At 28.5% G+C, this 25,943-nt stretch overlaps 1 protein-coding gene and 1 long non-coding RNA gene across 2 annotated transcripts; one reads left to right on the top strand and one right to left on the bottom strand.

The window, feature by feature from the left end:
• Positions 1-810: 810 nt before the first annotated feature.
• LOC126904203 (homocysteine-responsive endoplasmic reticulum-resident ubiquitin-like domain member 2 protein) lies at positions 811-9,429 on the top strand. The gene is made up of 7 exons (XM_050682985.1): positions 811-996; positions 1,562-1,712; positions 1,788-1,944; positions 4,709-4,985; positions 5,050-5,138; positions 8,295-8,496; positions 8,946-9,429. The coding sequence occupies exons 2-7, from the start codon at positions 1,566-1,568 to the stop codon at positions 9,160-9,162; spliced, it is 1,089 nt and encodes a 362-aa protein (XP_050538942.1). The 5' UTR covers positions 811-996; positions 1,562-1,565; the 3' UTR covers positions 9,163-9,429.
• A 937-nt stretch (positions 9,430-10,366) lies between these two features.
• Positions 10,367-14,274, bottom strand: LOC126904211 (uncharacterized). Its single transcript, XR_007703692.1, has 2 exons — positions 13,869-14,274; positions 10,367-10,806 (listed from the first exon to the last, which is right to left on the bottom strand). It is a non-coding gene; the product is annotated as an uncharacterized LOC126904211 (long non-coding RNA).
• Between the last annotated feature and the right edge of the window lie 11,669 nt (positions 14,275-25,943).

The following is a 25,943-nucleotide window of genomic DNA, read 5'->3' as shown; positions in this document are numbered from 1 at the left end:
AAACACATCATAGTAAAATTAATACCTTCTCCGCTTCGCATCGAAGCTAAAAAAAAAAAATAAACACATCATGGTAAAATTAATACCTTCTCAGCTTCGCATCGAAGCTAAAAAAAAAAAATAAACACATCATGGTAAAATTAATACCTTCTCCGCTTCGCATCGAAGCTAAAAAAAAAAAATAAACACATCATGGTAAAATTAATACCTTCTCAGCTTCGCATCGAAGCTAAAAAAAAAAAATAAACACATCATGGTAAAATTAATACCTTCTCCGCTTCGCATCGAAGCTAAAAAAAAAAAATAAACACATCATGGTAAAATTAATACCTTCTCAGCTTCGCATCGAAGCTAAAAAAAAAAAATAAACACATCATGGTAAAATTAATACCTTCTCAGCTTCGCATCGAAGCTAAAAGTTAGAATTTGTATAATATAATATGTTTCCTAACTGTTAGAAATACATTGTGGTATTTAATTTTTAACTAAACTATTTAGTAGAAAAAATTATACACAATTTTTGATATAAAATATGCCTTTAGATTTTTTTAAAGCGTTGCTATCATAAATTTTTCTCCTAGTTATTCTTATTAAATTATTCCAACGCAGTAAGTGCTTTAAATCATTAACAAGTATACTAGATAAGAAAACTGAGAACTGAAAATTTTACCTCAGAAAATATCTATTTGTATCAAATGTTAATCATAAAATCAGCTGACAAATCTATTACAGTTTTCCACCAATAAAAAATGACCAAATATTTGATAGTACAAGTTGATAATCAAACTATGATATTACTATAAATTTGAGGAAAGAGTAAGAGATTTTAGAAGCAAATTTAGTTTTTATATTATGTTCAAAAATTCTAATTATTATACAATTAATAAAAGTAAAATCTTATAATAAAATTGTTGTCTCTGACGAATAGTGTTGAAAATATTTTATTCATCCAACTAATATATATATATATATATATATTCAAGTTAACTGGATTTTGTAAGTATACAAATTTTAAGCTTAAATTAATTTGTTTTTAAAATATAATTTATATAGAAAACAGTACAAATAATAACCTTAAGTATCTTAATTGGGTTAAAAAACTGAGGAGCATGTTACTAAAAATAAATTATATTTTAAATTAAACCAAAATAAAATGTTTGTCATAAAAATTATTGTAGTTTTAACAAAACATTAAACATTTTTTGATATATTAACATTTATTAATAAATATTGTGAAATACTGTAGAAATAATACATATAAGACTATGTTTTTATCATTAGATAGAATTAATTAAGTATATTAAAAATATGAGAGAGTTAATGGGATAATTTATTAAGTGAAATTAGAATTATTACCATACTTTTATATTAATCATTTTTGTCTTTCAAGTTAACTGATAACCAAAATAAGGAAGTCTTTTTAAATTTAAATTTTTCTTATTGTCATTATAATTTCAAAAAAAAAAATTATTTGTTGGTAGGGTCATCTTAAAATATAATGTAAAGAAATATACTAAATATCACTTGTGTTCTAAGTATGATTTTTGTGCTTAAATTTAAGAAAAATGGAAGCTAGTCTTTCAGATTCATGGATAACACTAACTATTAAAGCGCCTAATCAACAAATTGATGATCAAGTAGTAAAATGTCAACTGAATTGGTCAGTAGCAAAACTTAAAGATCACATTCATGAAATATATCCTAATAAACCTGTAAGTTAATAATAAATATTAAAGAATAATCATTGAAAGTTTTTAAAGTAATTTTATGAAAAATTGTAATTATAGAAAATAGAAGATCAAAGATTGATATATTCTGGGCAGCTTTTAAATGATAGCATTACTTTAAAAGATATTTTAAGGCCATATGATGATGATGGTCAGCTCAATCGTACTATTCATTTAGTATGTGCTTCATCTTCTTTTTCAGCTCCTTTGAAAAAAGGTAAATTAAAAGTTATTTTGAAATGTATAATAAAATGGGTGATTTTAAATATTCAAATGAACAGTATCCATATCCGATTAGCTGGAAGGCAAAACAATTTTTTTTTCATAAACTGGCAAACATTTGCCAAAACTTCTTTAAAAACTGCACATTCTATATATATTTTAGCTTCGATGCGAAGCTGAAAAGGTATTAATTTTACTATGTGTTTAGTTATTTTTTTTTTGTATCTGTTACCACTTTTTCTCATCTCTCACTGTACCGATTACTTTCAAGTATACGTCAAAAAATCACAAATTGTATCTAGTCAAAGACATTACCCTCAAAATTGAAAAAATTTTCCTCATTCCCCTTAATGGGGGTAATCTCCAAAAAAATTTAAATTAAAAAATGGCTAATTTTCGACATTTTTTCATGTTTTTTTACTTAAAATTACCATAACTTTTTTAAAAATGACAAAATCGATATAATTTTTTTTATAGATACGTGAGGTATTTACCTATCATTTTGTATATTTTTTTTATAAATATGACCCTTTACTATACACCCATAAGGGGGAATTTAAAATGATAACTTTTTCACAAAAACTTTTTCAACCTAACTTTTGAAAGTGTTCAGGAAACTCTGACACTTTTATATATATCTTAAATTAAAGCTAATGTAATATTCTTTATTATGGAAAAAAATATTTCGGACTTTATTATGTGTTCACAGTGATAATGGCTACTGAATCCTATTTTTGTGTTAAAATTCTCGATTTTATATTTTTAACTTTAAAATGCTATAACTTTTTGAAAAATGTATGGATCAATACAATTTTTTTTTATGATAAATACTATTTATGTACCTCTTTCATTCGACATACTTTTTTTTTAATAAAACCATTTCCCTTTATATATTTATATATTATAAATATATTCATATATTACTCTTATAAATCATAAAACTTGTAATCAGGAATAATCCACCAATTTTTTAATATTAAACACTATCTACAGATTTGCATCGAAGCGTTTTTTATGATAATGATCTGAATCACTGTCAGATATCATCTATATTGGACCCAATAATGCTACGACTCCACTTTGTTGGGATTTTTTATGTGTAAATGGCTGCCATAGTTAAACAATATGCTATTTTTCTGTGTTAAAATTTTTAATTTTTTTGTTTATTTTAAAATTTCAATGAATATCAAGGACACCACCCACCCTTGTAGTCTCCCTTTGTTTTTTAATTTAATCCTTTATCTACTTATAGAGAGGGTTCAAAACTTGAAACATATATATAAAAAATAGAACTTTTCATCTTTTCTTGGTTTACTAACAAAGAATTTTTATAATCTTGTATTTTGTTGTCAAAGCATAAATAGCTTTATCAGTTATTTATGGAATTTTGAAATCAGAATAGATAGTTTTATATGGTAGAATTTTTAAAATAGTTTTTAGTACTGTGGTTTGGAGTATTTGGATTTTATTAGTATATTTCTTTTTGGCAGCAGCGCGAATTTCCAGGCCATAAATTCATATAGGTTTAATTAAAAATTTGTACATTATATATTTTGTATTAAGATTAAGTATTGTGTGAAAGGAAATGGAATAATTGTCGGTATCTATTGTTAAGTGTTGTGGACTTAGTTTTAATATGGGGACACTATGTTAACGCTCATTCTTAAATTGCTTACAAGGTTTCCATTTGGAATATCAATGGCTAACTATAAAGATAGGAGTATAAGTATTTGGGCGTAGATATTATTTGATTTACTTTTATTCTATATGATTTATATCATATGTCAAGAGAATTACTGTGTTTTTGTAGTTCATTTCATTTTAACTTAAAAATTTACACTGATATCTTATTTACTATGTGTAAATAGTTGCTAAAGTTAAACAAAATGTTTTTTTTTGTGGATAAAGTCAACATGTTTTCTTTAAATCTTTATGTTTTTTATTTTTTTACTTAAATTATTTATTTCAATTATCTATACTTATACTTTAAGTCAAATAATATATTCATATTGGAGGTAGATATAAGTACGCCTATTTAATCCTTCTTTGCTAAAAATAATAATAATAAATAAGATTCAAGTGTTAATTATAAACATTTTCAGGGAGCAATTTTGCAGATTTTAATAATCATCTAACATGTATATTAAAAAGAGAATGCTTTCTAAAAAAAAATGTTCTAGCTGCCAATAAGTTATAATAAATTATAATTTCAAACATATCAATATGAATAATCAAACGTTCTTTACTTTTTTTAAAATTTACAATGTTAATTAATTGAATATCAATTTCATACTAAATTTGATTACTGTAATAAGTATTCATGCATATATAATTATAAACCATAAAACTTTTAATCAGGATATAAATAAGGAAGTAAAAGGTTATGGAATCATTCAACATTTTTTCTAAAAATTAAACACTATCTATATATCTGGACCAAAGTGTTTTTAATCGCTGTCAAATATTATCTATACTTGTCCAAACTATGACACATTCCCATTATGCTAACTTTTTAATAATTATAACACGTTTTCTTATTTTGTCATTAGATACATGTGCTATCATCTTCTTATAGTTAAGGCAATACAACATTTACTGCATTGAGATTTATAACCTGTTTGTCTATTTAAATGTTACCACTATCATCATATGATCAATTAATTATTTTTAATGACATTACTTAAAAAATCTAAAATTATATTATTTACTCATAGTTTTTATTGAAATAGCAATAAATTAATTGAAATAATTGTTGGTAGATACATCGAAGATTGAGAACATAAGCCATGATGATATAAGACAAAGTAATGTAAAGTTTATGGAGACCAACAATATACACACTTGTGAAACTAGTAGGCCAGTTAACTATGAAACCATAAATTCAAATAATATGCACGAGTTTAGTAGTCCAATTGACCAAAACAGACTAAGTTCTTATAACAATCCAATATTACTATCACCTGAACAAATTGCTTCAGAGCAAATTGTTTGGATTAATAGAATGTATGCTATTCAAATGGCACAATATTGGCAATAGTATGTAATAATTAAAGTAAATCTCGTTATGAAAATTATTAATTAAATTATTAAAAATATTTAGTGTGGCAGCAAGGTTTGATATACCACATCAAAATATTACACAAATGACTGTGAATAATGAATTGCCCATTAATAACAATAATAATAATAGTAAGTAAATATTTTATTTAATATTATAAAATGATTTATTATAAATCACTATAGAATCATTGAAAAGTATATCAACTAAAATACNAAAATTAAATAATCTATATATAGATTTCAGGGGTATTTTTTCAAAAAATTATGGGTATTATGCGATTAAAAATTTGACAAGTCATAAATCTATTTTCACGTTAATTAATTTGAGCTTCAATATGAAGCTCAGAAGGTATTAATTTTACTATGAAGTGTTTTTTTTTGTGTTTGTTACCACTTTTTCTCAGCTCTGATCAAACCAAATTCTTTCAACGATACGTCAAAAGATCACATATCGTATCTAGTCGAAGACATTACCCTCAAAAATAGAAAAAATTTCTCTCATTTCCGTAAATGGGGGAAATCTCTAAAAAAATTACAAATTTAAAAATCGCTAATTTTCGAAATTTTTTCAATTTTTTTTACTAAAAACTGCCGTAACTTTTTCAAAAATGAACATATCAATAAAATTTTTTTTTATTCAGGGTGTTCATTAAGTCAGGAAACGGGTTTCTATTGNAAAAAATTTTTTTTTATAGATGCTTGATGTCTTTACTTATCATTTGGTATATATATTTTTTGTAAATTTGACCTTTTTTCTGCCCACAAGGGGGAATTTAAAATGACAACTTTTTCACAAAAAATTAACTTTTTCAACTTAACTTTTGAAAATGTTCCGGAAGGTCTGACACTTTTATATATATCTTAAATTAAAGCTAATGTAATGTACTTTAATTTGAAAAAAAAAAATTTGACCTCTGGACTTGTCTTCATGGTGAAAACGGCTACCGAATGCTATTTTTGTGTGAAAATTTTCGATTTTATAATTTACATTTTTTACTTTAAAGTGCTATAACTTTTTAAAAAATGTATGGATCAATACAATTTTTTCATGAGAAGTAGTATTTATATACATCTTTCATTGGATATACTTTTTTTTTAAATCAGACTATTTCCCTATATATGGGGGGGCTTCAAATATAAAAAATGCATATAGAAAGTAGAACTTTTTCAACTTAACTTTTGAAAGTGTTCCGGAAATACTGACACTTTTATTTTATCTTAAATTAAAGCTAATGTGATATACTTTATTATGGAAAAAAAAAAATTTGACCTCTGGACTTGTCTTCATGGTGAAAACGGCTACCGAATGCTATTTTTGTGTGAAAATTTTCGATTTTATAATTTACATTTTTTACTTTAAAGTGCTATAACTTTTTAAAAAATGTATGGATCAATACAATTTTTTCATGAGAAGTAGTATTTATATACATCTTTCATTCGATATACTTTTTTTTTAAATCAGAATATTTCCTTATATACGGGGAGTTCAAATCTGAAAAATGCGTATAGAAAGTACAACTTTTTCAACTTAACTTTTGAAAGTGTTCCGGAAATACTGACACTTTTATTTTATCTTAAATTAAAGCTAATGTGATATACTTTATTATGGAAAAAAAAAATTTCGGACTTTATTTTGTCTTCACAGTGAAAATGGCTACCGTATGCTATTTTTGTGTTAAAATTCTCGATTTTATATTTAACATGTTTAACTTTAAAATGTTATAACTTTTTGAAAAATGTATGGATCAATACAATTTTTTTATAAGAAATAATATTTATATACTTCTTTCATTCGACATACTTTTTTTTTAAATCGGACCGGTTCCCTTAATATAGGTGGGCTTCAAATCTTTAAAATGCATATAGAAAGTAGAACTTTTTCAACTTAACTTTTGAAAGTGTTCCGGAAATACTGACACTTTTATTTTATCTTAAATTAAAGCTAATGTGATATACTTTATTATGGAAAAAAAAAATTTCGGACTTTATTTTGTCTTCACAGTGAAAATGGCTACCGTATGCTATTTTTGTGTTAAAATTCTCGATTTTATATTTAACATGTTTAACTTTAAAATGTTATAACTTTTTGAAAAATGTATGGATCAATACAATTTTTTTATAAGAAATAATATTTATATACTTCTTTCATTCGACATACTTTTTTTTTAAATCGGACCGGTTCCCTTAATATAGGTGGGCTTCAAATCTTTAAAATGCATATAGAAAGTAGAACTTTTTCAACTTAATTTTTGAAAGTGTTCCGGAAATACTGACACTTTTATATATATCTTAAATTAAAGCTTATGTAATATACTTTAATATTAAAAAAAAAATTTCAGACTTTATTTTGTCTTCATGGTGAAAATGGTTAAAAAGCTACTGCTTTCAAAAATATGCTATTTTTGTGTTAAAATTCTTGGTTTTGTATTTTATTTTATTATAAGGGGATTACACTAATTATAATAAATATTATATCAATCTAATTGACATAGTATAAAAAGTTAAACATTTTAAAATTTTTTTGTTTCTTTGAAGTCGAGAAAAATAACTTTAATATTTGAACTAGCTAAATTTCCATTTTTATTAACTGACGAATGCGACTTACGGTTTCTAAGATGGTAACACTTGAGTCTTTCATGCATGTGGCACTGAATTTTGTCTTAATTCTTTTTGAGTTAAAAAAAAATGTTTAACTCATTTTATTTTATCTCATTTATATTCTATAACTTCATTAAATATCAAGGATCCCTTTACTGTAGTTTCCTCTCGTGAGAAGAAATTTATATTAATATTATTTTACTATGTGGTTTTTTTTGTAGCTATAATTTATTTTCTCAGCTCTCATTTGACCTACTTTTTTGACAAATTTTTTTTTTTTTAATTAAACACTATCTACAGATTTGCATCGAAGCGTTTTTTATGATAGTGATTTTAATCACTGTCAGATATCATCTATACTGGACCCAACTATGCCACGACCTCACTCTGCTGGGTTTTTATATATATATACTTGGAAACTTATGTATGAAATTAAAACAAAAAAAAAGAGTTAAATAGTTTTATGATCACTGGAAGATATGATATGGATTAACCTTTTATAAAATATGCATGTATGTAGTATAAATTAAATTTCAAGAGTTGTTGGTTTTTAATTTACTTAATTTTATAAGAAAAACAATTGACTATTAAAATTATATTATTATTTAGTTGATACACTTCTTTGATTCTGTCTTAACAAATATGTCTATTATAATGATCATGCAAATTAATTAAGGTATTCTTTAGATGTAATTGGAAATAATCAACAAGAAGTTCAAAATATTGTACCTGGAGAAAATGTAAATGAACCAAATATTCCAAATAATCAAGATTGGCTAGATTGGTTATATGTATCTAGTAGAATATTTATCTTTTTAAGTGTTATTTACTTTTATTCATCTCCAGGCCGTTTTATTGTTGTTGCTGGTTTTGCAGTATTTTTTTACTTGTAAATTTTTACTTTTTCAATATTCTAATATTATTAATTTTATTGCTTTTAAATCATATTTATTATTATAAAAAGCTCAAGCAATATAGTACTTGAGCGGCATTAGGTTTAGAGCTTAAATTAATTTTGAAATTTGTGATAACTTGATTATTTAATTTATACAGTGGTAAATTTTTAACTTTTTTTAAAGAAGGATCCCTAATAATATGCATTAGAAATACTTTAATAAATATCAGCTTAATTCTGTATAATAAAAATATCCATGTCAAGGGAAGGGGATTGTATTAATGAACCTAAAGCTTAATAATTCATTTATAAAGATATTCATGTAATAATAAAAAAAAAAGCTTTTATACTTGTAAAAATTATGTGCTTTGTAACATAAGAGTTACTCTGTTTATAAAACGTTATCAATATATAATATAATCATAAATATTAATATATTTTAGATATCAGACTGGATTATTACGTCAAATTCACGAGCAAAATAGACGAAGGGCTATACCAGAAAATCAAGAACAGGTAGTGGACAATAATAGAAATATTACAAATGGAAATACTGAAGATACAACATCCAGACAAAATGAACGATTAATGACAACTCTCTGGACTGTAATTAGTACATTTTTTACATCTTTAATTCCACAAGCTCCAGATATCATATAATTTCTTTAATATTTCATTAATAAGATTCAAAAATAGGAAATATTTCACCTATCACTATTTTATCTTAAAAATTTATAAATAATTACTTTGTTATGAATATATAATGTATATTATGTTAGAATTTTATTTGTAATTTATTTATTTATAACATACAGAAGCCACAATAACACTATTCAATTGTTTTACCATAATTATTGTTGTAAGGTAATGCCAAATGGAATTTTTATATCATTTTAATAAAGTAATAAATGATTTATTCCAAAATAATTAGTTTCCATTTATTGTATAAAAATATTGTTCCTGGATATAAGTCTATCTTTATTTTGTTCATTCCATATCTACATATTTCAAAGTTTTTTTATTTTACTTCTAGGTACATTTTTTTAAATAATGAAATTAAATAAAAAAAATTTTTATGGTGATATATTATATTAGTATTCTTCATAACATGAAAAGGGTAAAAATTAAATTAATTACTTTATTATGGTTGCCAATTGTCAAATTCCTTTACATCTCTATGGTTTTAAGTCAGTTTTTGGTCCAGCAATGACTAAATACTAAAGCGTAGATTTTATGCATTTATACATTTTGGCATGTTATTCCGAACACATCATCAGCCAAAACAAACTTTTGACTTGAAAACTTAGTAATGTATTTTTAACAATATTATAGTTTTGAGGTGATTAGGGAGGTTAAACTCTACTCCTCCTAAAATGAAAAATATTTCAACACTACTATATAATCCTACAACGTAGTTACACAACTTCAAAGAGAAAGGAGAAGCGAGGCAGAGTGATGAATATAGATAAATTAACTTAACCTACACCTTGCCTTCAGTCTACATTTAAAAATGTTAATAAATTCCAAAATAGTGATTCAAAATTTATTACCAACCAATTATTTTTTTAATTGGATCATTATCTAACATTAAAGCCAGTAAAATATGTACGTAACAATTTTAAAAAATGATGTAGGTAATCTTATAAGAAATAAGGGATAGACCTAAAAAATATTTAATGATTCTAACATTAACAAAAAAAAAAATACTACTCAAGACCAAAAAAATGTTTTTTTCAAAATTATTATTTTAGAAAAGATTTAATAGTCAACAATAAATCAATTAATGTATTAAGTTTTATTATAACCAACTTTTTGGATGTTGTTGTATGATCCTCAATAAGCCATAAAAATAAAAAAAATAATATGACCTTATAATATTTATAATTGAAAATAAAACTATTTAAACAAATTTTGATAATTATATAAATTACTGTCATTTAATATAATATAAAACATATTTGATACAGAAAATTTTACTATACATTTACAATAATAGATAAGAGTAAAAAAACTTATTTAGTTTATTTTTTTATTTTTAATACTAATGTATTGTAGCATGTCTTTATGAATTTTCCCATTTGGATCACAAAAGTAAATATATTCAGGTACTTTTTCTAGTTTGATTGATTCTTTTTTGGTACAACAAATATTTTGAATGTTATCTTGTTTTACTTCATTTGATGTAGTAACTTCTTGGGAAGAAGAATAATTCTTAGCTAATTTGGACTTAGATTTTTTTCTTTTCATGTTATTAATTTTTTTTGCATTTGTTTTATGAACTCTCAATAATTGACTTAAAAATGGCTAGTTAAAAATAAAAATAATCAAATTGTAAAATGGAAGCCAAAACATTTATCTTTCAATAAGAATTTAATGAAATATTTAAATTGAAAAAAATCAATAGTTATGTTTAACATTTGGTCACTCCAGTAGTTCTAATTAATTACAAGATTAAAATTTTATAATTAAAAATGAAGACACCCCAAATAAAAATTACCTAAAGGCTCAACTCTAAATTGTTTTATGATTTTTAAAAACATTTTCAGGATTATCATAAAATTTTTTAGTTATAACCATATAAAATCTATAAGGATAAATTTAAAGGTTTGGGAGATGTTAAATATTTAATTAAATAGCCAAATGGCATGATAGTTATTATTTTAGCATAGAATATAACACTTTTCTACGTATGAACTACTATACATTTGTATATTTTTAGATAAATTCAATACTTAATTAAATTTATTAATGTTATTGGTTTGAAGTTTAAATAATCTAACATCAATAAATAACCACTACATTTTATTAAAAAAATCAATAAATTAATTTATGTAAATAAATAGATATATTAGTCCAACTTCTATTTCTGATAATTTATTCAAATTGAACCACAAATAGTTCAGAAAAAAGCTGGTAATAATAAAAATTATGTAAGTTTATAATATAAATATGTAAATGTACTATACATTTTATTTTTTCCCTGTGGATAGGGGATAAGAATACTTCCACGGTCCCTCTGCCAGTCGTAAGAGGCGACTAATAAGGTTGTGTCAGGTTGACAGCCGGCGTAAAAATCTTTGTCAAAAAAGTATGAGGAATCCTGAACAAAACTAGGCAGATTATCTCGGATGTACGCGGGGACAACAGAAAGTAGTTAAAAATGAAGAAGGCCTAAGGAGTAAAGTGTTTGATACCAGCCGGACAACTTGTGCGGTAGCTGTTTCACTAGTCATGTGTACAGGTCTACCCAATGCTTGTAGTGTCAACGGTGTAGGGACATCATCATTTAAATCTAGGCTGGACTCGTGTATAAGGGAGAAATATAGATACAAAGTAAGAATAGGTACTTGGAATGTTGGAACATTAACTGGTAGAAGTGAAGAATTAGTAGAAGTATTGAAGAGGAGAAAGTTAACATTTGTTGTGTGCAGGAAACTAAGTGGAAAGGAGAGAAATAGAGGGAAATAGGTGAGGATTATAAAATAATATACTAAGGTAAGTCTATTACAAAGAATGGTGTAGGGATAGTAATGAATGATGAGATGAAAAGTAAAGTAATAGATGTAGCTAGGAAAAGTGACAGAATTATGGTCGTAAAATTTATATTCGAAGAGAAAATGCTGAATGTAATAAGTGCCTATGCACCACAAGTGGGATGTGATGAAATAGACAAGGAAGTGTTTTGGAGAGAGATGGATGAGGTGATACAAGAAGTACCTGGCAATGAGGATAAGGTGAGAAATACAAGGAGAGGTGCTGTGGTACATGTTGTTAGATGACGATATAGTGTTAATAGGAGAAAATTAATCAAAGGCTAGAGGTGTGGAGATTAGCTCTTGTTGAAGAAAAGGGTTAAAAATAAGTAGAAGTAAGAAAGATTATATAGAGTACGAGTTTGATAAAGGAGAAAACGAGGTAGGTGAAATAAGGAGACCAGTGACAATAGGCGAGGACGTGATTAGAGAGGTGGAAAGTTTTAAGTATTTAGGATCAGTTGTGCAAATGAGAGGTAGTCATGACGAGAATTTAAGACATGGTTAAGGTGGAGAGAAGCGTCTGGTGTCTTATGCAATAAAAGAATTCCAATAAGGCTGAAAGGTAAATTCTACAAGACTGTAGTGAGACCAGTTATGATGCATGGTTTAGACTGTTGGGCCGTTGATAAGAAATTGGAGCAAAGAATGAGTGTAGCAGAGATTAGAATGCTTAGATGGATGAGTGGAGAGTCTAGAAGTTATTGAAGATAGAGTTATAACTTTATTTGACCTCTAAGATTTATATCATGAAATTTATTATTCACCATTGAGTTTATTAGAACAAGACTAGTTTTATACACTTTATGACAATTAATTTTATCATTACCAGAAATTCTGGCTGGGTTGACAATAGAGAACATGAGGTAGGTGAAATAAGGAGATCAGTGACAATAGGCGAGAACGTGAATGAGGAGGTGGAAAGTTTTAAGTATTTAGGATCAGTTGTGCAAAAGAGCAGTGGTATTGACGAGTTGTAAGACACAGGATTAAGTACAGGTGGTTGAAGTGGAGAGAAGCGTTTGGTGTCTTATGCGATAAAAGAATTTCAATAATTCTTTTATGGCATAAGACACTAGGCCTTAAAGAATTCCAATGGTAAATTCTATAATACTATAGCTATGATGTATAGTTCGATGTGTTAGGCGGTTGATAAGAAAGTAGAGCAGAGATTGAGTGTAGTAGAGATTAGAATGCTTAGATGGATGAGTGGGGTGACTAGAGAAGATAGGATAAGGAACGAGCATATAAGAGGGAGTATACGTTTAGCATCAATCGTGGATAAGATGAGAGAAAATAGACTTAGATGGTTTGATCATGTTATGAGGAGAGAAGAATCGGAAGCTATAGAACAGTTATAGAAATGAATGTTGAAAAAAGAAGAGGTAGTGGAAGACTAAAAATGAGATTGAGGGATATTATTGAATGCGATATGAGGACATGAGACATGAGACATGAGTGTAGATAATGGAAGTTTAGGATAAGGATGGCCGACCCCAAGTAGTTGGGCTTAAGGCGAGGAAGAAGAAGAAGAAAAATTATATATTTTATTTATTTAATATAAATTTGAAAATTAATTCTTAAAATTCTTTTTTTGTAAAACGAAATCGTATAATAAAAAAAAATGATATATCAAAAACTAATCTAGAAATTATGCATTAATATTTTATATTTTAGTCATTTGCCCCAATAAAAATTTACTTTGTGAAAATAAGCACACGTATAAATTATCAAATATTAAAATATATTATATTTATATTAAACTGTGAATTATAGTTCTTAGCAGTTGAGAAAAAAAAATTAAAAAATTATTTAGACATAATCAGCACTTACTTCTTCCATATTTAAGTTATTGAATTTTAACATTCAATACCTAAATAATAACTGTGAATAATTATAACCAAAGTATAATAATAATTAATTGCTAACACATAATTTATCTGACTAAACTAAGTATTTTTATAACATTCAAAATTTTACTATGCTATGACAATAATCCAATGATAATAGTTGTATTTTTTTACTGTTCGATTTTAGGTGATAACTGATTATTCTATTTTAAAGTCACGCAATTGATTATTCTATATCTGCCAGAGAACAGAAAATTGAAATCAGTTATGAACGTAGAAAAACATCTGTAAAATTTTATAGTGATTAATTATTATATATACATAAGACTAGCGATGGCAACTTATTATCAATCTTGATAACTGTTACAAAATGTTATTGTTACTTTAAAAATAACAATTACTCTTATATTTAAAAAGAAATGTTATATTTGTATAAAACTCTTAATAACAGTGATATAACTGTTTTAAATGTTAGAAGACTGTTATTAAAATAAAATAAATATTTAGTTTATAAATGACTATCATTAAATACTTATAAGCAATTTAAATGTAAACGTAGATTTACTCATAAAATATATACACACTCATTTGTTAATACCGATTATCAAACACAAATGGATATAGAAATCGTAAAATAAATGCTACTTCAAAAAAATAAAAAATCGCTCTACTATGTATCATTAGATACATAGTAACAAAACGATAGAAATATCGTTTTGTTAAAATTCAATTTCCAAAGAATCATTATTTATGACAAACCTTAAATTAAATTATGCATAAAAAACCTCGTATATGCAAAAAATGTACATTAAAAATATTTATCTCTGAATTAAAAAAATATGCTACTGGGCGATAGGATCAAGGGAGTTAATTGTTTACGATTGGAGTAATTGTAAATGCAATTTTTCTCTAAGAATACGTAGTAAATTCTATTTTAAATGGAAAAGTTGAAAAGAAAAATTTGAATGTCGAAATGCTCTTATAAAATTTAATTTACATTTATATTCACTATAGTGAGTATATGTACTCAATACATACATACAGTTAGGAGTATTCTATGTATCATAAATATATTTAAAGTCAATTTGAATTTTGTAAAACACTGTTTAATGTCGCCAAGACCTATTATTCCTATAATACATTTTTTGTAAAACTCGAAATTTTATCCTATGAAATTTAATTTATGTAGAGATAATTAATTCTGCGCTTAACAATTTAGAATTTCTCATCAGGCATTATCAGTTTTAAAAATCAAAAAATGGTCTTGAGTAATATTGCATACTACGTATAAATAAATTCAGGACTAGTAACTTGACTTGATGGTTGATTCTGGATGACTGATGCCCTCGATTACAATGTATGCTGTCGACTCATATTCGTGACAAGTATGTACTCTAATCAGGCCTTATTGTAATGTTTTTTTTCTAATACCCACTGTCCTTTTTTTATGTTGTGCATCAACATAAACATAAACATCAAACATAACGAAGTACTTTTCGGATAACAGAGCTATGCGGGGGTTCGGTGGGGGCGCAGGCAACATTTTTTTTCCTTTTTATGTTAGTAAAAACGTTTTTTAAAGCATAAAATTTCATAAAGACTTTGGTAGGTTAGTGGGGGTAAAAAAAAGTGCTACATTTAATGAAGACTAGTGTTTTATTATTACAATAAATCCTAAAACTTTTAAAAAAAGGAAACAGAAAAATATACAATAAAAAAATAAGTTATCTCAAAATTGAAATCAGTACAAACAAAACTTAAAACATTTTCGTAGGAACGTTTTCTTCGGTTTGCGAATCTTTTTGGTTATCATTTGCACTTATAAATATTCCCTTATACCACTCTTGTTCTTTCGCCTAAACAGTTTCTCTAACTCTCCTTTTTTTCTTAAACCACTCATTAATTGCTGGACGGGGATTCCATTCGGCTAATGGTGAAAGATTAAAATAAATATATAGATATTCATTCTCGCTTTCAATACTTAGACTGCTTCTATTGCTGGTTTTCAACAAATTGTTAACACTAATCACTCTTTCAACATCAGCGGAATGAGATTTTGCTGCAACAATTCTGGCCATTATAACAGAAACATTGGGAAAAAAATTTGTCATCACTAAAGCCTGAAGAGTTTCTTTCAAGTTGATTTTTTTTAACTGTTCAATATTTTGATAAGTGAGAAGCTCCGAATATTCCATTGAAAGTTCAGTAAGATCTAAGTCGCTTCCTATCAATTTATGAACTGCTTTCATATCAACGGATGGCTCTAGCTCAGTGAATGGTTTCAAAATTTTAACAGTATCCGCATCAATAGTAGATAAGAAATATATGTTCTGGCTCAATTTCACAATGTGAAATGTGAAATGTCATTAGAGCGGCGGCATTTTAACCCAACAAAAGGTCTATTTTAGAAAAATTACTTAATGATTTTATTTATTTCCACGCACTCACAAATAAGTAGTTAAAGTCAAAATTTAAAATACAAAAAGACATTAGAGCAATGATAATTAAGACGGTGACGACGGAAGCGTCAACGTTAGTGGTGATGACGGCGGTGTTTAACCCAACGCTACCTAAACATGACTACATGTGTAAAGTGTGTACAACATAAAAAAAATTGACTTTCCTTAATTCATGCCCCTTAATAAGTAGTTTAATAGAATGGATTAGACTAACAGCGATATTACGTTTAATATCGTTTATTTTAAACTTAAAGTTTAATAATATATTTATAAAGATATTTACAGTGCAATATTATTTGCAACTACATTTTTGATATTGAGTCAAATTCTATTCGATAGTTCAGTAACATAAACAAATAATTATTTTCGCTAACGAGTATAAGTTATTGATGTTTTCTAATTGAAAGTATTTACTTTAATTAGCTAAAATATACACGTGCACTATTATTTGAGCTAATGAGTAATCGTTAATGACTCTTTCTAATTAAATCATACATTTTCAATTCAAGAAGTTTGTATGTATCGAGCCCGATTAACGAGTTTCTGGATGAAGACTTCACAAAACTTTTACTAGAACAAGAAGAGTACCAGGGTAAAGGAAGCGGTTTTACAAACTGTTATATGTAGAAGATGCTTTAAAACTTACACTTCCAAGCCAGGAAAACCCAGCAAAGAAGAACTTCTACAGCAACACAAAGAGCATTGTAGAGTTAACGAGCCTATAACACCAGTTATGCCTGAGTCTAACACAACAACCAAATTTGAAAACTGGGCCAATACTGAACGGCATCCTGTTGCCATTTACGCGGATTTTGTAGCTGTTTTGTTCAAACACGACTCTGAAGAATTGCATAATACCCAAATAATTCATGACCATGAACCCATGAGCTACTGTTATTATGTTAAGGCTAAAGAAGACATACCAATTACATTACTACAGCAGTTTTCAATTCCAACGTCTCCAGTGTTGTACAGAGGGGACGGTCTTGGAGAAAAGGGTGCGGTGGCTAAACATTTTGTTCAAGAAATTGTTAAAGTAGCTCGAAATATATCGGAAATGTTACAAGTCAACATGCCAATGACTTTTAAGCATGCTGACGCGAAAAAACATAACGATATAGTAAAACGGGGTTCGTGTCCTTTATGCTCTAAAAAATTCTCTACAAACAATCTACCAGTGCGTGATCATGATCATTTAACTTCTAAATATCGACAGACAATATGTAATGAGTGTTATTTAAATTTAAAATCTCCTAAATTCGTGCCATGTTTTTTTCATAACTTATCAAATTATGACAGTCATTTCATTGTAACACAGCTAGGATATGATGATAAACCGATAAATGTTATACCTAACACTGAAGAAAAATTTATTTCATTTTCAAAGTATGTTACTAAAGATTTTAAAATAAGATTTGTAGACAGCAACAGATTTATGGCATCTAGTTTGGCAAAACTAACCGAAAATTTGGCTAAAGGGGATGTTGAAAAATTCAAAGAGACAGCAAAACATTTTCCTCAAACAGATATAGGTCTTATTACTCGTAAAGGTGTTTACCCCTACGAGTATACAGACTCCTTTGAAAAATTAAATGAAACATCGCTGTCATCCATTAACGAGTTTTATAGTTCTCTGAATGACAGTCATATAACAGAAGAGGATTATAAACACGCGCAAAAAGTTTGGGATCATTTTGAATGTACAACGTTGGGGCACTATAGTGACTGGTATTTAAAATTGGATGTGCTGTTGTTATGTGATGTATTTGAATCTTTTAGAGACATCTGTTTAAAAACGTATGGATTAGATCCTAATTATTATTACACCGGGCATGTCTTTTGACTGTATGTTAAAGCATACAAAGATCGAGTTGGAACTTTTAAATGACTACGACATGCTTATGATGTTAGAGCAGGGTATTAGAGGGGGTTTAACAACTGCAGTTCGCAGATACTCTGAAGCTAATCACATAGGACTTCCTGGTTATGATGATACTAAGCCGGATAACTGGATTGTCTATCTTGATGCTACAAATTTGTGAGTAAAATTGATTTTTTTTTAATTTTAAATAATAATTATAGTTTTACTATAATATATAATTATTATTATTATTTTTTTTTTTTTATAATACTTTCAGATATGGATGGGCAATGTCGCAATACTTGCCTATAGATGGGTTTAAATGGAGCGAAAAAAAATTAAGTGTTCCGGAAGTTTTAAAGAGATTGGAAGAAACTAATTTTTTCAAGTGTAAAACCGCTTCCTTTACCCTGGTACTCTTCTTGTTCTAGTAAAAGTTTTGTGAAGTCTTCATCCAGAAACTCGTTAATCAGACTCGATACATACAAACTTCTTGATGTTGTTTTAAAAGACCTATTTTCTTTAACTTCGGCGTTATTCGGTATGATGTAGGTAGACTCTAATTTTAAGCTATATTTAATTGGGCTCTCATTCAGTAAATTTTTGAGTAGTTTAATTAACTCAAGTCTTGTCTCCTCCAGAAATGTTTCATAATTAAGAGTTTGTTTTAAATTTTTCTTATAAAAAGTCTTATGAAGCCCCCCGAATGCTTTTTGTATTAAACTAAACCCATTATCATTAATATTGCTCATTCGGAATTTCTTGGTTTTTCTCTCTTTAGAATCTGCTTGAAGTCAGAGTCTGTCGATTTCGCTGTCGTCCCAACAATCGTCGGACTCATACGTTCTTTTTTCGCCTAATTGATAATCGAAATTTCTTAAATATTCTACTTTTATAACATTATATATATACATAAAAATAATAGAATCTATATTGTTAAGAAGTCTTAAAAACCATTTAAGTATTTGTACTATTTAATATTGAGATTCCAAATAGATCTATATTAATTATAATTTATGTAGGTTTTTATAATTAACAAACCTCTATTGAAAATACATTTTTCTTACCTTTGTTTACGTTGGTAGAAGTAGACGGTTCACAGTAGGGTATAGAAATACTTTGCATCGGCTTATTATTTACAGTAACATTTATTTCGTTGGAATCTGCTTGTAGACAGAGTCTGTCTACTTCGCTGTCATCCCAACAGTTATCAAACTCGTACACTCTTTTTTCACCTAAAGATAATTGAAATTTCGTTGATTATATAATTTTTTAAGACTATAACTACGTTTAAATAAAATTTTTGGAAAAATATAAACGATGTTTGAGCAAATAGAATTATTCACTGTACTTAGTAATCACACTAAATTACCGTAAAAATAATAAAAATTGATTTGAATTAATTTAATTATTAATAAGGGAAAAAAAATAATAATATATAAATAAATAAAATCAAATCATGATGTTTAGGAGAGTTGTAATAATTACCACGTTTATAATATATAAATTTTTCTTACCTTTATTTACGTGGGCAGAAGTCGAGGGTTCGCAATAAGGCAGAACATCATTTAGCACCGATTCGTTAATTNAGATAAGAGTATTTACTATTAGAAACACCAGCTGATTCGTGTAAAAGGATGATATTAGAAGTTGAAGTTTCTTATCCGACGCAATTGCATGATAATCATAATGATTTACCATATTTACCTGATAAAAAAATGCCAACTGGATCTAAATTTCCCAAACTTTTAGCCACATTGTAAAATGAAAAAAAGTATATTGTACACTATAAATCTTTAAAGCAAGCGTTACAGGCAGGATTAGTTTTAGAAAAAGTACACCGTATTATTGAATTTAATCAATCACCTTGGCTCGCAAGTTACATTTCTCTGAATACAAGGAAATCGCCCTCAGGCGATGGCGAAAAATACTTTTGAAAAAGATTTTTACAAACTTATGAACAATTCAGTGTTTGGTGCGTTTATTTTTTCATATATTTATTATTATATACTTAACGATTATTATTTTGTAATTAAATATACATAATATTTTAGGTAAAACGATGGAGAACGTTCGCCTAAGATTGAAAATGGAACTTACGAGCAGCGAGGCAAGATACAGAAAACTTGTCAATTTACCAAACCATAAAGGCACAACAATATATGGTGACAACTTGTGTGCTGTACATTTACATAAAGACGATTTAGTTTTTGATAAGCCCATGTACATAGGATTTGCCGTTTTAGACATATCTAAAACTCTAATGTATGATTTTCACTACGGTACCATGAAAGCGTTATATGGAGAAAACATTGAACTCCTATACACGGACACTGATAAATTCAAATTTTTATTTGTTTATTTTTATTTTTGTGTAATTAAATCTTATGTTTTAGATTCATTGATATACCTGGTGAAAACAAAAAATTTTTATGAGGATATGGAACATAATCGAGGATTTTTGGAAAAACTGGATACTTCAAACTATCCAGTTAACCATCCATGTTACCGTACAGAGCGTTGCAAGATTCCCGGCACTTTCACAGACGAGACTGGTGGAGAGTTTATTTCAGCACATGTTGCTCTAAGATCTAAAGCATACGGTTTTATTCAAAATACTAAAGAAATTATCAAAGCCAAAGGCGTGGCCCATCATGCCGTAAAAAACCATATAATATTTGAAAATTATAAACAGTGTCTTTTTCAGGGAATAATCGATTTACCCGAAGATTATACTCCTTATAGAGAAATGCGATCCTTTAGATCGTACAAACACCAAATTAAGTCGATTGATAGCACAAAGCTAGCGTTAAATAGGTACGACGATAAAAGGGTTGTGTTAAAGGATCAAATTCATACATTAGCACACGGACACTACAAAATTGAGTGAGTTTGACAATCTTTATTAGCACTGTAATATACATACATATTAATTTACAAATTTAATTTTAGGAGTTTGAAAAATCAAGGCGGATTGGCAAATTTCTGTATTTAATCATACTTTGTATTTATGTAAATAATTGTAATTCTGTTTTTAAAATTGAATGTTAAAAATAGCTCATTTATTTAGAGCTTTTTCTAAAATATGTTAATTCACTTTTACGTGTGTACTCGTAGTGAGTAGTCGTACAGTGCAACAGCGACCAGCCTTATCTATAGCATTAAGCTTATCGCCAACTGTGCCGATTGAAAAAATTCAGGTAATATGATTATTTTTATCTACATTACCTACCCACCGTTATAAACTACATCAAACAAACAACAAAAACCCGTCCGACCACTGAACCATGAGTTCGGCCAGCGGATCATCATTACCTTCACGTTCACAATCGATTAATTCTTCTAACATTAATAACTCCAACAAAACGATAACACCGATCATGATTATTAAAAACTCATCTAACGACGACTCTGTATGGAAAAATGTTCTTATTAGCTCACCATGTCATTCCCCAAAATCAAAAATACAAAAAACAAATTCCTTCTCAAGTCCAAACCGTTACTCAGCTCTTACCATAAATGACCACCCAGAGGAAAATGATATCGAAATGAAAACACAAGATAACCCAAAAGAAGTAAACAAAATTCCACCCATTTACATAAAAAGCACAATTGACTTCTTTGATTTTTGTAAAAAAATAAAACCTCTCACTGAACCTGAAGGATTTACAACAAAAAGTACATCTAACAGTATCAAATTATTGACATACACTATCAATGCATATAGACAAGTTATAAAACTATTAGAAATAAATAATATAAACTACCACACTTATCAACTTAGCGACGACAAAGCTTTCAGAGTAGTTATTCGACACCTTCACCATACTACACCAATTAAATTCATCAAAGATGAGCTTCAAGTTCTTGGTTTCTCTGTTCGGTCAATTACAAACTGCCTGCAGTATAAAACCAAAAATCCACTCCCCATATTTTTTATTGATTTAGAACCATCTCCAACAAATCAAAGTATTTACAAAATCGACTCAATTTGCTACACCAAAATAAAAGTTGAAGCACCCCACCTAAAAAAAACTCTAGTCCAATGTCTAAGATGCCAAAATTACGGCCATACCAGAACTTATTGTCATCATACACCTCGCTGTGTTAAATGCGGAGACACCCACAACTCTAACGAATGTTCCAAAGATAACTCTTCACCACCAACTTGCGCTCTCTGTGGAGGACCACACCCGGCCTCATATAAAGGATGCCCTAAATACAAACTATTGAAAAATTTACGTAAATCATCGAAAATCTACAAGTCAACGGAAATCCACCCCAACGATCCGTCTCCTGAAATCAATACCAACTTCAATCAAGAGAAAAATTTTCCCCCTTTAAAAACCCAATGGGCTACCTCACAGCCCCACAATAAGTTTAAACATAACACTTACTCAAACCCCAATTCAAATCATATTAACAATGAACCTCTTTCAAATAACAATAATGATTCTATCTCAACCCATCTTTCCCATTTCTTAAATGAGTTCAAAAACTTAATAAACCCTCTTATCTCCCTACTCACCAAAGTCATCGACTCCCTACTAAATAAATGAATTCTATCCAACCAAACAAATCACCTCTCTCAATCCTTCTTTGGAATGCTAATGGAGTTCAAAACCATTACCACGATTTATCCCTATGTCTAAACTCCAGAAACATCGACATTGCACTTATCACCGAAACCCACCTTACTCCAAACAAAACTATATTTTTCCCGAACTACTCCACCATTCGCACTGACCATCCTGATGGAACTGCTCATGGTGGTTCAGCAATTTTTATCCGTAATAAAATCAAATTCAATATTAGTCCTCCTACTTCTAACCAATCTATTCAGAGCTCAAACATCCAACTAAAAATTAACAATATAAACACTACCATTGTAGCTGCATATTTTCCTCCTGCAAATCCGTTTAACGAAAACATCCTAAACAAATTTTTATCATCTATTGACAATAACTGCATCATAGGAGGCGATTTTAACTCTAAACACCCATGTTGGGGAAATAACACTACTGACTCCCGTGGTCGTGTACTTTATAAAACCATAAGCAACTCCAATCTTCGCATTGTATCACCAGCGTACCCAACTTACTGGCCAACCCACCAAAAGAGAAACCCTGACATACTTGATTTTTTTATAACTACCAACCATTCACTATTCTATTTCAAATATAAACGAACTTTGTTCTGACCACACAGCTGTATTACTTTCTTTAAACTCAACCCCCCTTCTCAACAACAAACCAAGCCTCATAAATGGTCCAATATCCTTGAAAAAAATTTAAATTCGTCCTAGACAGCAAAACTAGCCTTAATATTCCTCTAAAAACCAAACATGACATTGACAATGCTGTAATCCAATTAACTTCCAATATTCAAGACTCAGTAACTGTTTCTTCATCCCCCTCTAAATATCCTAACAAATCCAACAACATCCCAATAGTTCTAAAAGAAATGCTAGCAAAAAAAAGGAGAGCCAGAGCGAGATGGCAATCAACTCGTCACCCTGCCGACAAAAATGCATTCAACATTATTTCAAACAAACTAAAAAAAGAATTCTACAAAATTAACACAGAACGCTACGAAAATAATATTATCAAACTCCAATCATCTAACTGCTCTCTCTGGCGTAAAACAAAAAGTATATTAAAACATAGAGAACTAATACCGTCAATAAAACTAAACATCAACCAATTAGCAGTATCTGACATAGACAAATCTAATTCATTTGCTGAATACCTATATGAAGTATTTAAACCCAACAACATAAACCTCTCTGCCAACCATATAAACAAAATCAACAAATCACTAGATAGCCCCCTACCAATGACACTTCCCCCCAAACACTTTTCTCCAAATGAAGTCAAATATGCAATTGGCAAACTAAAGAACGGTAAAGCTCCAGGTTACGACCTTATAACAAATAACATCTTAAAACAACTAACCAGCAAATCTATCCTAAACATAGTCCATATCTTCAATGCCATGCTCAGACTTTCTCATTTCCCTCACTTTGGAAACTATCAACAATCATAGTAGTGCCGAAACCAGGTAAACCTAAAAATTTAACTTCTTCTTATCGTCCAATTAGCCTCCTCCCTACCTTGGGAAAACTATTTGAAAAACTACTATTAAAACGTCTTCAAAATATTTCAGAAATAAAAAACAACATCCCCCACTCTCAATTCGGATTCCGTGCAAATCACTCTACAATACACCCACTCCATCGTATCACCGATGCTATCTCCTCATCTCTTGAACAAAAAAAATACTGTTCAGGTGTCTTTTTAGACATAGCCCAAGCTTTCGATAAGGTATGGCACGAAGGGTTACTCCACAAGCTAAAATCAAACTTCCCAACACCATACTACTTAATATTAAAATCTTACCTAGACCAACGTTCTTTCCAAGTAAATATAAACAACACACTTTCTAACCATTTCACTATAAACGCCGGAGTTCCCCAAGGCAGTGACCTATCCCCCCTTTTATACTTAATATACACAGCTGATATACCTACATCTAACTTTACAATNAATTCTTCAGAGTCGTGTTTGAACAAAACAGCTACAAAATCCGCGTAAATGGCAACAGGATGCCGTTCAGTATTGGCCCAGTTTTCAAATTTGGTTGTTGTGTTAGACTCAGGCATAACTGGTGTTATAGGCTCGTTAACTCTACAATGCTCTTTGTGTTGCTGTAGAAGTTCTTCTTTGCTGGGTTTTCCTGGCTTGGAAGTGTAAGTTTTAAAGCATCTTCTACATATAACAGTTTGTAAAACCGCTTCCTTTACCCTGGTACTCTTCTTGTTCTAGTAAAAGTTTTGTGAAGTCTTCATCCAGAAACTCGTTAATCGGGCTCGATACATACAAACTTCTTGAATTGAAAATGTATGATTTAATTAGAAAGAGTCATTAACGATTACTCATTAGCTCAAATAATAGTGCACGTGTATATTTTAGCTAATTAAAGTAAATACTTTCAATTAGAAAACATCAATAACTTATACTCGTTAGCGAAAATAATTATTTGTTTATGTTACTGAACTATCGAATAGAATTTGACTCAATATCAAAAATGTAGTTGCAAATAATATTGCACTGTAAATATCTTTATAAATATATTATTAAACTTTAAGTTTAAAATAAACGATATTAAACGTAATATCGCTGTTAGTCTAATCCATTCTATTAAACTACTTATTAAGGGGCATGAATTAAGGAAAGTCAATTTTTTTTATGTTGTACACACTTTACACATGTAGTCATGTTTAGGTAGCGTTGGGTTAAACACCGCCGTCATCACCACTAACGTTGACGCTTCCGTCGTCACCGTCTTAATTATCATTGCTCTAATGTCTTTTTGTATTTTAAATTTTGACTTTAACTACTTATTTGTGAGTGCGTGGAAATAAATAAAATCATTAAGTAATTTTTCTAAAATAGACCTTTTGTTGGGTTAAAATGCCGCCGCTCTAATGACATTTCACATTTCACATTGTGAAATTGAGCCAGAACATATATTTCATATCTACTACTGTCTCTTTGTCCATGTCTAAAATTGTAATTGTATCAGATTGCAGTTTTTTCTGATATCTGCTGAAAACCATCAATACGTCTGCAATAAATGCGAAGATTTGTAGATTGTCATAATTGATTAAAAAAAACGGTAGCACAGTGGGGTCGAGACACAGTGTAGACAAGGCATAGATGGGACAAGTATAGATGAT

This window comes from Daktulosphaira vitifoliae, unplaced genomic scaffold, assembly GCF_025091365.1.
Source record: "Daktulosphaira vitifoliae isolate Bord-2020 unplaced genomic scaffold, ASM2509136v1 Scaffold_4, whole genome shotgun sequence".
NCBI lineage: Eukaryota > Metazoa > Arthropoda > Insecta > Hemiptera > Phylloxeridae > Daktulosphaira > Daktulosphaira vitifoliae.
This window is presented reverse-complemented; position numbering and strand designations above follow the sequence as displayed.

Bases quoted from the DNA above. Each gene is read 5' to 3' on its own strand.
- LOC126904203 (XM_050682985.1), top strand. From the start codon at position 1,566: ATGGAAGCTAGTCTTTCAGATTCATGGATAACACTAACTATTAAAGCG. The intron at 1,713-1,787 runs GTAAGTTAATAA...TTGTAATTATAG, and splicing joins AAATATATCCTAATAAACCT to AAAATAGAAGATCAAAGATT. The intron at 5,139-8,294 runs GTAAGTAAATAT...GGTATTCTTTAG, and splicing joins TAATAACAATAATAATAATA to ATGTAATTGGAAATAATCAA.